Source organism: Camelus bactrianus, chromosome 4, assembly GCF_048773025.1.
Source record: "Camelus bactrianus isolate YW-2024 breed Bactrian camel chromosome 4, ASM4877302v1, whole genome shotgun sequence".
NCBI lineage: Eukaryota > Metazoa > Chordata > Mammalia > Artiodactyla > Camelidae > Camelus > Camelus bactrianus.
Window position 1 is genome coordinate 45,522,636 of NC_133542.1, and position 12,357 is coordinate 45,534,992.

The 12,357-nt window shown below is 41.4% G+C and overlaps 1 protein-coding gene across 5 annotated transcripts in view; it reads left to right on the forward strand.

Moving 5' to 3' along the window:
- UNC13B (unc-13 homolog B) overlaps nt 1–12,357 on the forward strand; it is a 167,043-nt gene that overhangs the window by 143,145 nt on the left and 11,541 nt on the right. For 3 of the 5 annotated variants that reach the window (XM_045515180.2, XM_010952825.3, XM_074361773.1), the window contains 6 exons: nt 774–924; nt 2,451–2,519; nt 3,917–4,006; nt 4,329–4,457; nt 9,474–9,601; nt 10,241–10,326. In XM_045515180.2, coding sequence (XP_045371136.1) covers nt 774–924; nt 2,451–2,519; nt 3,917–4,006; nt 4,329–4,457; nt 9,474–9,601; nt 10,241–10,326 — 653 coding nt within the window. The remainder of the gene's footprint in view (nt 1–773; nt 925–2,450; nt 2,520–3,916; nt 4,007–4,328; nt 4,458–9,473; nt 9,602–10,240; nt 10,327–12,357) is intronic. The other 2 variants (XM_045515181.2, XM_045515182.2) reach the window with 1 other exon arrangement.

Sequence of the window (12,357 nt, forward strand, 5' to 3'; positions counted from 1 at the left end):
AGAGCCTGTGCTCCTATAACCATTTGTCTGTTCCATTTAGTGCTTCATTGCTCCTTTTCTGAATGACTGCAGTAACTCTTCAGGTGGTCTTTATGTCTTAGTCTTATCTGTCTCCAAGTTTTCTTTTCCAATTTTTACCATCACAGTGACCTTTCTGAAAGACTAGTCTGATCACAGTATGCCTTTGTTTAAAAATTTACTATAGAGTTTAGGATAAACTTTTTTATTATTTGTTCTCTATCCACTTCTCTCCCCTTTCTTGGTATTCTTCTGTCAAACACCTGAACAGTAACCATAGTGAGGTTTCTCAAATATATCACTCTCTCCATGAATATATTTGTTTTTGCAATACTGTTTCCCTTTGCTTGCACACTTTTCCACTTGATTAATTCTTACTAATCCTTTAAGACTTGGTTCAACCATCTCTTCTTTGAGAAGGCTTTTTCTAATCCCTTCTAGCCTCCAGTCATTCTGACTTAGATGATCTTCCTGTAGTTTCCGTGGAATTTTGCATATCATGCCTTGGGTTATTGACTTACTTTCTAATACTTGCTTTCTCTGCCAGGCTGTCACCAATTTGGATTCTAGCACTTAGCACAAGACCTGGCACTGGTAGACACTTTCATAGAATATACACCCGAGCGAATAAGTTATGAAAATCCTTGTATGTCAAGGTGGTTAGAAGCTTCATATGCGTGAGTGAGATCTTTTGATTAGTTGGCTTTTCCTGCAATCTCTGAAGAGTCTTTGAGGCTGAGGGTGCTGTTTTTCAGACACTTTGCATGTTTGTCATCCAAGTACATGTGTCCTGGTGTGCCAGCAGTGATGAGCACCTTACTGGCCAACATCAATGCCTACTATGCCCACACAACTGCCTCCACCAACGTCTCTGCATCTGATCGCTTTGCAGCCTCCAACTTTGGGGTGAGTGTGATGTGAAAACATGTTACCTGCTTGTTACCAGTTAACAAAGCTTGGTTTTTGAGTCAGTACTGTCAAGTTGATATGCCTAAAATTCAGATAGCTGCCACCTAGGTAATGAACCTTTTTCCTTGTGAGTATTTAGACTGTACTAATAGACTCTCCTCAGACATAGATACATGAGAGAAGGTGGGATAGTACCACTGTAGTAGGGCTGGGGAAGTGGGGTACTACCTGGGCTCGGGGAGCCTCTCTGGACCAGCAACTTGGTTGAGTCACCATCTTCTTCAGTCCTGCAGGTTCACAAAGGAGTCTTCTTAATATAATTCAGTCTTTCTCTGACAGAATAGTACCACTTAAGTTCACATGAGACTGATGTCTAAGCAAGAATACCAGTATGTATCTGAGCCTGTCCCTCTTCTAGGGTCTGAACTGTTTTCCCTATCCAGGATATGTCCTTTCCAGTTGTTAGGGTACTTGAAAAGTTGAATTGTTACTCATAATGTCACCTGACATAAGTTCAGTATAAACTAGATGAAATATCTCTGACCCTCCACAAAGATTACTTCTTCAGGGATAAAATTACTGATACTCCCAAATCTCCTGGACCTCTCAGCCCTGTTTTTGTTTTTGTTTTTGTACTAACCACTTTTTTTTAATGTTGTTTATAGTTTTTCTGTAGATGAATTAGTATCATTGATTAAGTCAAATATCTTTTCCATTCTATCACCACATTATATACTAACTCAATCAATATCTAATGGTGTGTGTGTGAGATATCTATATCTATATATCTATATCTATATATATCTATCTATCTATATATATAGATAGATATATATATATATATCTCAGTATGTGAGTTCTAGGAGTGCTACGCTAAAAGCCTACAGGAACATGATTCCCCATTTAATTAGACCTTTTCTATAAAAATAAACTATTAAAATAGTATTTGGTTTTTATCTTAATATTTAAGAAGTATAAACTAAGGGAAATGATGTGGAATGTGGTTTAAAGAGAAATCTCCTTGTATCTGCCTGATCATCTTCCAGATGCATCACTATTTCTCTCTCTCATCATCACTGCTAGACTGTGGCTGTATAACTGTTAAGAGCTATCTCAAGGTAAATCATGACACCGCAGACTTAGGCACAAGTTAGAGAATGTGTTTGGAGTTACTTTTGTCTGACTAAAATGAGTTAGAGTCCCAAAGAGATGGAGATGCACTGGTCATCTCCTCTTGATTTGTATGGAAGGAGCTGTTTCCCCTCCCAGGGACTTGCTTTGCCCTAGCTGGTGTGAGAAGGTTCCCCAGTGTGAGACAGAGCTGCCAAGAGATGGAACAGGAACCACCTACTCATTTCTCCTCTGTATTGTTTGTTGTTTTCCTCGTGGGCAAATATGGGACAGGATGTATCCCCACCTCAGTGGTTCTTCCTTACCCAAGGATGGTTCTGTTTTTGCTACAGTCTAGGGGACTCAGAAACAGATTATTTCTCTCTTTCTCATTATTTGTTTACCACCCTCAGAAAGAGAGATTTGTAAAACTACTGGACCAGCTGCACAACTCACTGAGGATTGACCTCTCTACATACAGGGTGAGTGAAGACCTGGCTGTAGGGTGGGATTAAGGAATATCAAGCTCAGTGTTAGAGAGACTGTGGGCCAAATGGCTAAAAGATCAAGGCAAAGAAAATTGGTCTGTGTCATCACACCCATGTGTATGGCCAATGTCACTGACACCTGTGGTTCTTCAAACTCCAAGGACCATGCAGTGTGTAAATAGTGGCTGATGTGGCTACTTTTTATAGATAACTGGCTTTCTAACCCCACTCATGTCACTCTACCAAACCTCTGGTGACATTCTCATTAGAGAGTCTCCAAAGCGTAATCTCTTCCAGAAATACCCCTTTAAAAATTAGATAATTACATTTCCTTCTTGCATCTTTCCATAGTCTCCTCATTTTCCAAAAAAGTTATGAGAATCTGGCAAAGGGGAGAGAGAGTAACTTGGCTTGGGCAAGTAATTTGTAGCAGAGGTCATGTGTATTCCTAGAATGGAGGGAGGAAATAGATATAGTAGGAGGGTGGGTGCCTAGGATGAGACGGAAATGGGCAGATTTGCAGTTCTTCCTAAGTTAGGTCGTCTTAGAATGACTTCATTACTTGCTTTAAAGTGTTGTGAATTTCCAGAACAGGCAATATACCCACATTAAAAAGTAAGTATAAAACAACCTCAAAGTCAAAAAGAAGTGAGACTTTAATTATTTGTACTTTCAGTGCCTTCCATTTGCACGAATAATGGAGAGTTGACTGTATATCTTATATTTGGCATATAAGTAGCCATTTGAAGGTTTAAAAAAGCAACCCTTAAAATGGAGAGTGGCACAGCATCTTCCTTAAGCTCTCTTTGGCAGCTTCCTCCTAAAACTCATGCCAAAAGGATTGAAGTGAGGCATGATGGGAAGATCCCAAGGAACTCACTCCAAAAGCAGTTCTGCTCAGAGCTTTGCCATCTGCTGGCTCGAGAAATATAGAATAACTGGGTTCCACTGTGTGGAAAGTACACATCTCAGTGTGGTCTGTAGTGTGGCTCTACTTATATTCCAGGATATACAGTTAGATTGTAAGTTTTGAAGAACTCATTGTTTGGGTGTAAGAATCTTCACCCAAGAAAAAAGTGTGTGTGTGTGTCAATGTGTGTGTGAGTGTCTGTGTGTTCATTTGTGTAAACGCTCACACATTGCATGGGAAGTAGGCTTGGGGGTAGGATGTGTTGCTTTCTGGACTGGAGATTACTAACCCCTGCCTTTGGCAAGGACCTGTGTCAGTGGAGAAGGGAGGGAGACCTGTAATATTACAGCTTTTTTGTAAAACTCAACTAGGGAAGATCCCAGTGGGTAGCAGTTAGGGAAGCTTCTGATTTCATTGCTTTTGGCAGGGAAGGCTTCCATATTCCTTTGTCCCTTTCTTACATTTGCTTAATTTGCAACAGAATAATTTCCCTGCTGGGAGCCCTGAGCGGCTTCAGGATTTAAAGTCCACAGTGGATTTGCTGACCAGCATTACTTTCTTCAGAATGAAGGTAAGAAATTAATTGGGCTGGGTGATGCTAGTCTGGGGACCTGGCCACAGAAACATGGAGAGTGAGAATCACTGGGCATAGTCTAAGGCTATAGGATTTATCACCTCTAAGCCTATGTTTCCATATGCCTGTTCCCTGAGTTACTTCCAAAAGACCCTGGGTCAACAAGGTTGGGCTGGGCAGTTCTCCCCATCAGCCATGTTGACAGTTTCATCCCAGGGCAAGGTCCAGGGACCCACAGAGGGATGAGGGAATCAGGAATAGAAGATCCCACCCAGGTGGGCAAGACCCTGGACCCATATTTTTTTAAATTAATTGGCAGGTACAGGAACTGCAGAGCCCTCCAAGAGCCAGCCAGGTGGTAAAGGATTGTGTGAAGGCCTGTTTGAACTCAACGTATGAGTATATCTTCAACAACTGCCATGACTTGTACAGCCGCCAGTACCAGCTGGTAAGAGGCTCGGGATCAGGTGGGGCCAGTTGTCAGTGGTTCTTGGAGTCTCAGCTCTCCTTTGCTGTGGTCCCTGTGAAAGGGAGCACAGAATAAAGTCCTTGATGTTCTGGAGAGTGAATGAATTGTGAAAGTGGGGACCATTTAGACCATGTGAGACATTTGTGGATGGGCAGAAACCTTTGGACAAGATGTGACATAACTGAGTTGAACAGAAGTGGCAACAATGAGTTTTACTTTGGTGTTGAGAAGGTGACCTAAATTTGAGCACAGTTCAGTGGGTAAGTAGGTGAATTCTTAGCCCTTCCCAGAGTCTTTGTTCTCCTCCGAAGTTAATTTTATTCTGACTCATGTGAACCCTTCCACGTTCCAGACTCTTTTCCCCTGAGATCTGAGGTTTTGGCTGGTGGATGTTTAACTTTTCCCTCTAACACTTTTCTCTGCATTGCATGGTCTTCTGAGATATATTCATCAGTTGACTGTCAAGGCTGGCCCTGTCCTTCGTGAGGCTGAGCTACTTTATCTGGTTTAGGCTGGTATCCTAACTCAGTACCTGGTTACTTTGTATATTTTTCTAGATCCTTTCAATGGTATCCCTTTTTTTTTTTTTTTTTTTTTTTGGTCTTATTTCAAAGTCAGGACTTCCTTCTGGGTCTGATTACTCAGTTACAGCTCCTGTCTTAGGAATGCCTTGCTGATGACACATTTGCTAAGTAAATTCCCTTCAGTCCAACAAATATGTGTTGGATGTTTGTTCTAGGCCAGGTCTGAGGAAGCATAGTGGTCTTTCAGTTGGTTCACAGGCTCATGAGCATATGTATAATTCCAACCAAAATCTGTTAGAAGGGCCGTGAAAGAGGGATACAGTTGAACGTGGAAGAAGTTTATCAGATATTGGGAAAGCTACATAAAACAAGAGCATTTGAGATAGACTTGAAAGGCAGTAGGATTTGGACAGCAGACTGTGGGAGGAGAACCTCAATCTCTTGGACATCTACCCTTCAGTGAATGCATCCAATTTGTAATGCTTCCTAGGAACACCTTAGTGAAGACTAAAATCTTGTTCATACTGCCTCCTCAAATTGTCAAATGTGCTTTTTGTGTCAGTGCTGTATTTATGACTTCTTCCTTTTAAGGTTTATAAAACCTCCTGTTGGTTCTGAAGTCCATGGGGGGTTTTCCTGGGGCCGTCGTTTAGCTTGCCACACTCTGGGCTCTGTCATCCATCCATGAATTCTCTCTGGTTGGGCAAAGACACTGTTCTTAGCTTTTATCTTTCAGTTATGCAGGGGTCTGTCTGAATATTTGGTCTCTATTCCCTAGCATAAGATGAACCTAGACTTTGAAAGAGGCTTTATAAACCATTCAGGAACTTCTGTAGTCTTTGTATTTTGCTGACTTTTTTTTTTTTTTTTTTTTTTTTTACTTTCTCTCACTCTCATTTTCTCATTTTTCATTATTTGTACTGAAGTAAACCCTTGGTATCTTTCATTTCCCTCCACTGGTCTTTGGTCATTAGTTCATTCATCTATCCATTTCTTTAACAAATTGAGCACTAGGGATATAAAGTTGATTAAGACACATCTCTGGGGGTGGGAAGAGATAGACGGGGATTTCAAAATTGTAGAATAGATAAACAAGATTATACTGTATAGCACAGGGAAATATATACAAGATCTTATGGTAGCTCACAGAGAAAGGAATGTGACAATGAATATATGTATGTTCATGTGTAATTGAAAAATTGTGCTCTACACTGGAATTTGACACAACATTGTAAAATGATTATAAATCAATAAAAAATGTTAAAAAAAAAAAAAAACCACATCTCTGCTTTTGGGGAGCTCATTGGTGGATCCAGGGGGCAAATTACTACATTTATTGTGTTTTATTATTTTATTGTTACTATATTTTATTGTAGTTGTTGTTGTCTGTTACATCTCTATGAGAGGTTCACAGAGGTTACTCTGGGGGCCCAGAAAGAAGCATCTAACCAGACCAGGGGTGTCAGGGAATACTTCTTAGAGAAGGTAAACTCGACATAAATTTTGAGGAATGAGTAGGAAAGACAGGGGCTGAGAAGGAAGAGGATGCAATATAGAGGAAGCAGAATGTTTAGAGGCACAGAATTGTGAATGAGGTTGTTAATTTGAAGGAGCATAAACAATTTAATTACACTAGTTACAATTCAGGCTTTACGGTTCAGCTATGTGGGATTAAATCTTGGTTCTGCTGTTTATAGCTACATGACCTTGGGCAAGTCATGGACCCTCACTGTCCTTAAGTCTCCTCATCTGTAAAATGAAAGTGATAATTTCTACCCAATGGAGTTGTTGTCAGGATTAAATGAGTTAATTCATGCAAAGTTCTTAGCAGACTGCCTGATATACAATAAGCACTAAATAATTGGTGGGAGTGATATGGTAATGGCTGCAACAAAAGGGAAGTGGTTAGATATGAGGTTGAGAGAGAGGTCACATTCGGAAGGACCTTTGTTTCAAGCTATGAAGTTGGAACTTTTTGAAGGAGGAGTAACACTGTGAGATTCTCCTTCTAGAAAGATCACTGACGACTGAATGGCAGAAGGATTGGACTGATGGTCAAAAACCAGTTAGGAAATCCTTGAATGATAAGAGCCTGAGTCAGGACAGTGGCAGAAAAAGTAAAAGGAAGAGATGTATCTAAGTGATATTAAGGAGGCAGAATGAACCAAATGTGGATTCTGTCCTGGGAACTTCCTGAAAATGCGGGCTTGTTAAGGACTGCAGAGACTTTGTGATGACATACGGCATCCTACATAAAAGCCCTATTCCTGTTCTCCTGGGCAGTTCCAACTTTGCTCTTGTCCCAGTGGGAGATAATATCCATTCCAGTCTCTCAGTGGTGACTTTTACTTGTCCTGTCTGGGGTCTGAATATAGAGTTGCTCCTCCTTTCCTGCCATCCACCATTGTATTCCTTTGTTTCTTCCCATCTAAGGCCTTTCTTTTCTCCCCAGCTTTATTGAGATATAATTGACATATAACAGTGCATAACTTTAAGGTGTACAATAGATGATTTGATACATATATATATTGTGAAATATGTACCACAATAAAGTTAATTAACACATTCTTCACACACGTAAATACCATTTTGTTGTTGTTGTTATGGTAAGAACACTGAACTATTCTCATAGCATCTTTCAAGTGTACAGTACAGTATATACTGTTAACTGTAGTCATCATGCTGTACCTGTGATCCCTGGAACTTATTCATCTTGTAATTGAAAGTTTGTACACTTTAATCAACATTGCCCCCTTTCTTCCACCCCTCAGCCTCTGGCAGCCTCCATTCTCCTCTCTGTTTCTGTGAGTCTGATGTATTTAGATTTCATATATAAGTGAGGTCATGGTATTTGTCTTTCTTTGTCTGACTTATTTCACTTAGCATAATGCCCTTCAAGTTCATCCATATTGTCACAAATTGCAGGCTTTCCCTTTTTCATGGCTGAATAATATTTCACTGTGTTTATATACCACATTTTCTTTATTCATCTATTGATGAACACTTAAGTTGTTTACATGTCTTGGCAATTGTGAATAACGCTGCAGTTAACATGAGGGCACAGTTACCTCTTCAGGATAGTGGTTTCATTTCCTTTGGGTATATACCTAGAAGTGGGGTTGCTGGATCATGATAGTTCTATTTTTAATTTTTTGAGGAACCTCCATACTGTTTTATATAATGGCAGTACCAACTTACATTTGCACAAGCAGTGCATCAGGGATCCCTTTTCTCTACATCCTTGCCAGCATTTATCTCTTCTGTTTTTGATAACAGCCATTCTAATAGGTGTGAGGTAATATCTTATTGTGGTATTGATTTGCATTTCCCTGATGATTGGTGATGTTGAACACCTCTCCATGTGCTTGTTGGGCATTTAAATGTTTTCTTTGGAGAAAGGTCTTTTAAAGTCCTCTGCTCATTTTTTAATCAGACTATGTGTTTTGTTGGTGGGGGTGGGGGTGGTTTTTTGTTCTATACAGTTGTGTGAGTTCCTTATAATTTCGGATATTAACTCCTTATCAGATACATGGTTTGGAAATATTTTCTTCTTTTCTGTAGGTTGCCTTTTTGTTTTGTTGATTGTTTCTTTTGCTGTGTAGAAACCTTTTAGTTTGATGTAGTCCCATTTGTTGATTTTTACTTTTGTTGTCATATCCAAAAAAATCATTGTCAAGAGCTTCTTCCCTATTTTTTTCTAGGAGTTTTATGGTTTCAGGTCTTACATTTAATTCCTTAATCCATTTTCAGTTAATTTTTGTCAATAGTATAAGATTAGGGGTCTACTGTCATTCTTTAGCACGTGAATATCCAGTTTTCCCAACACCATTTATTGAAGACACTATTCTTTCCTCATTGAGCCTTCTTGCCTCCCCAAGGCCTTTTCTTATCAGCTAGACAAATACCTTCCCAGATGCAGTTTTCCCCTTAACAACATTCAGCAGATTAAGGGAAGCTTTGCTTAACTGAAGTTTTGGCCAACGTGCGTACTAGGTCTGTTATGTGGCTCCTGCAGAATTTGAAGAAGCTTCTCAGAGATGTGTATGTGTGTGGTGGGGCAGGGGTGATATTAGAGGAAGACCCACTAGGAGAGGAGGAGGGGGTCACATGGAACTAGGCCAAAGACTGGAGGGGCTGCTTGCTTCAGCCAAGAAGTCACTATATGCATAACTACTGAGAGAAAGAAGAAGGGGATAGACATCTTCATTTCTCCTAGGCTGACCAGGAACAGTGGTCAGAACAGTGCCCTGGAGCTGGGGAGAGAAGTTCTCAGGGACAGACTATGTCCAAGAACCTCCCAACAGTCACCCCTTTGCTAGAACAAACATGCGTGGGCTTGTGGAAGATAGGCTACAGAAGAGGAAGGGTCCCTGATTCTAAAGGAAGGGGCATGGAGTGGGGAAGAGAGAGAGGAAGGCTCTCCATTTTCTACTCTGACTCTCACTGTCTGCCATGTCTTCTCGGAAACAAGAAGCAGGAGCTACCTCCAGAGGAACAAGGGCCCAGCATTCGGAACCTGGATTTCTGGCCCAAACTCATCACGCTCATTGTGTCAATCATAGAGGAAGATAAGAATTCCTATACACTCGTTCTGAACCAGTAAGTGTCACCACACTTGGCCCTGTCTGGTTGGTGGTTGGTTTGTCCATCTGTCTAACAGCCTCTTTCTTTCCTATCTCTGTGTGTTTGCAGTGCCACCTCTTCCTCCTCTTCGTCCGTCTGTCCCTCTGTCCCTTGTATCTGTCTGGGTAACTGTTTCTGGAGACAGGTGTGGAAACATAATGGGGGGCCCTGCCCAGACTGAGCCAGCCTCTCTGGGGTGAGAGGCTTCTGGGAGTGGCTGCCATAGGAGTCCCAGGGCATCCAGAGACCATGTGTGTATATGTCTGTCCGCTGTGAATAATGTGGGCCTTCTTATGCCCACTTCCTTGCCCGTTCTTCTCCGGCTTATTTAGCCTGGGTCTGCCTTCCAACCTCAACTCTTCCCCCGTTGGCCACAATTCCCTGCCTTCTAGGCATCATCTCCCCTGGGGCCACCTTGCCTGGGAGGATCCTCTGCCCATACTTGTCCTACCACTGGTCCCTGGGCCCCTTTTCTCCAGTTTGAGCCTAGCCCTGTTTCCTAGGCTTCTCCCCTCTTCATTGTGACCTCCAAGAACTAGGCATGTTAGCTTTGGAATCAATCAGTTTAAATGGCTCTTGCCTTGTTCTCTGACTGTGGCTTCTTCCATCATCCAGGTTTCCTCAAGAGTTGAATGTGGGAAAAGTCAGCGCAGAAGTGATGTGGCAACTCTTTGCCCAAGACATGAAATATGCACTGGAGGGTAAGGGTGTGCCCAAGGCAGTGGTTGCAGGCCTCTAGCCCAGGCGCTGTGCTCTCTGTCCCTTTCCTCTCCCAGACACCTACAAGTTCTGGGTGAATGGTACAATGAGAAACTAGAGGGATTCGAGGCATATTAGGTGATAGACCTCGGGAGGCCTTGGGTAGGCAAAGCTTCAGCCAAAGGAATGATGGAAATGGCTGTGTGGATGTAGGTTCCTCCTTCCAGCTTTAGAGCAAGTGCCTGTTTAAGACTTTCCCAGCCCAGAGATAACTCCTTTCATTCTGGTGCTCTCAAGTGGCCCATTCCGTAGAGAATGGTCTCATGAAATGTATCTTTACAGTTTTACAGAATCATAGAACCTTAAATACATAGATAGATAAGATTATTTTCTCACACTGTCGGCTGCCTGGCCTGGCTTTCCTTGAAAGCTGTTCTGAATTGATGTGACAAAGCCGGAAAGATATTTCTCCCTCACTTCTCCTGTACAACAGGGTCACATGCAAATTATTATTCATCTTATTCATTCACCTAATTCTTTTATTCATTTCCCACTTTAGTCTACAAAGATATCACTCCCTATCTGTATCAGACCTTCCCATTTGTACCCATCTGTGCTCACTCATTTAACTGTTTATATATGTTAATCTGTCTCCTCAGTCTATGAAAGTGAACCTAGAAGGAGGCGGAGCAGTCTGGGGCAAGGACAAATCAGAGTCTGGATCTGCTATTTGGGTGGAGTGACAGAGGAAATAGATAATCCTCAGACTTTTAAACTTTTGAGGTTTAGGAACAGTAAGTTTAGAGGTTGAAAGCAACCTTGAAGATCTGTGTTAAATTTGAGACAGTCACATACTGTATATGCAGATTCTGTAATTCTGCCCCAGAGCAGCTGCTCCTCCTGCTTACACTGGGTCATGCCTGGGGCTGTAGCCCATGCCTTTGCCTGTCAGTCCACTGAGCAGGTCACCTGTCCCTCTCCCCCAGGTGGCACTTGGTGAACCTGATGGGGAGCATGGTCCCAGTTCTTAAAGAACTCCAGCTCCATCAGGTTTTTTGGGGAAAAGATAAATACCTGTGAAAAGTGAATTAATTCCACCAGAGAGATGGTATAAGGTTGGGCAGATGTTTTCAAACAGAGGAGCTAAGTGAAAAGGCAAAACGGTGAGAGTAGGGTGGTGGGGGCAGGGTGGGGTAGGATGGACAATGCTGGGCTCCAGGCCTTTTACCTGGTGCTAGCTAAGTCAGCTCTACTTTTATCAGTCTTATACAGGGTTTTAAGTACAATTTCTTTTGAAAGAGGAGTTCTGCTGATGTTTAAAACAAACACAAAAGAGTTGAAAACTGCTTTAAGAGAAAGAACTTATGTTGACCTGGTTTGGAACCTGTTTCGCCACCTGCTCAACAGTGTGTTCTTAGACTGAGCTACTTAATTTTTGTGAGCTTGCATTTTCTCATCTGTAAAATGGGAGTGATGATAGCATCTATTTCACTGAGCTGATGAAGTAACTGAGATGTATGTGGCATATTTAGCATATGCCCTGGCTTTTACTCAATGCTGAATAAATCTTAGTTATTGAGGACAATAAGAAACCATTATAGGCTCATGAGCAGAGATGCAGTGTCAACAAAGTAGTAGTTTTATAAGGTTTTACCTCAGTGGAAAATGGAGGCAGATGGAACAGGGAGAGACTAGAAGCAGAGAGTGCAGATAATGTAATAATTGAGAGCTGAGGGGATGAGGCTGTAATTAGAGCAGAGAAATTAGAGGAAGAATGGGCTTTGAAAGACATTGAAAGGAAGTTTTAATGGGACTTAGTGATTGTCAGAATGTAGAGGGCAAGAGAAGGGGAGGTGTTTAGAGACCTGGATGGTAAAAGGATAGTGTTGACTCCAACTGTGAAAATGTTCTCGTTTATCCAATATTTTTAAATCAACTTTATTGAGGTATTATCTACATACAACAAAATAAAAACACTTTAAAAGTATAATTTGATGAGTTTTGACAAATAAATACACCTGTGTAACTACTAT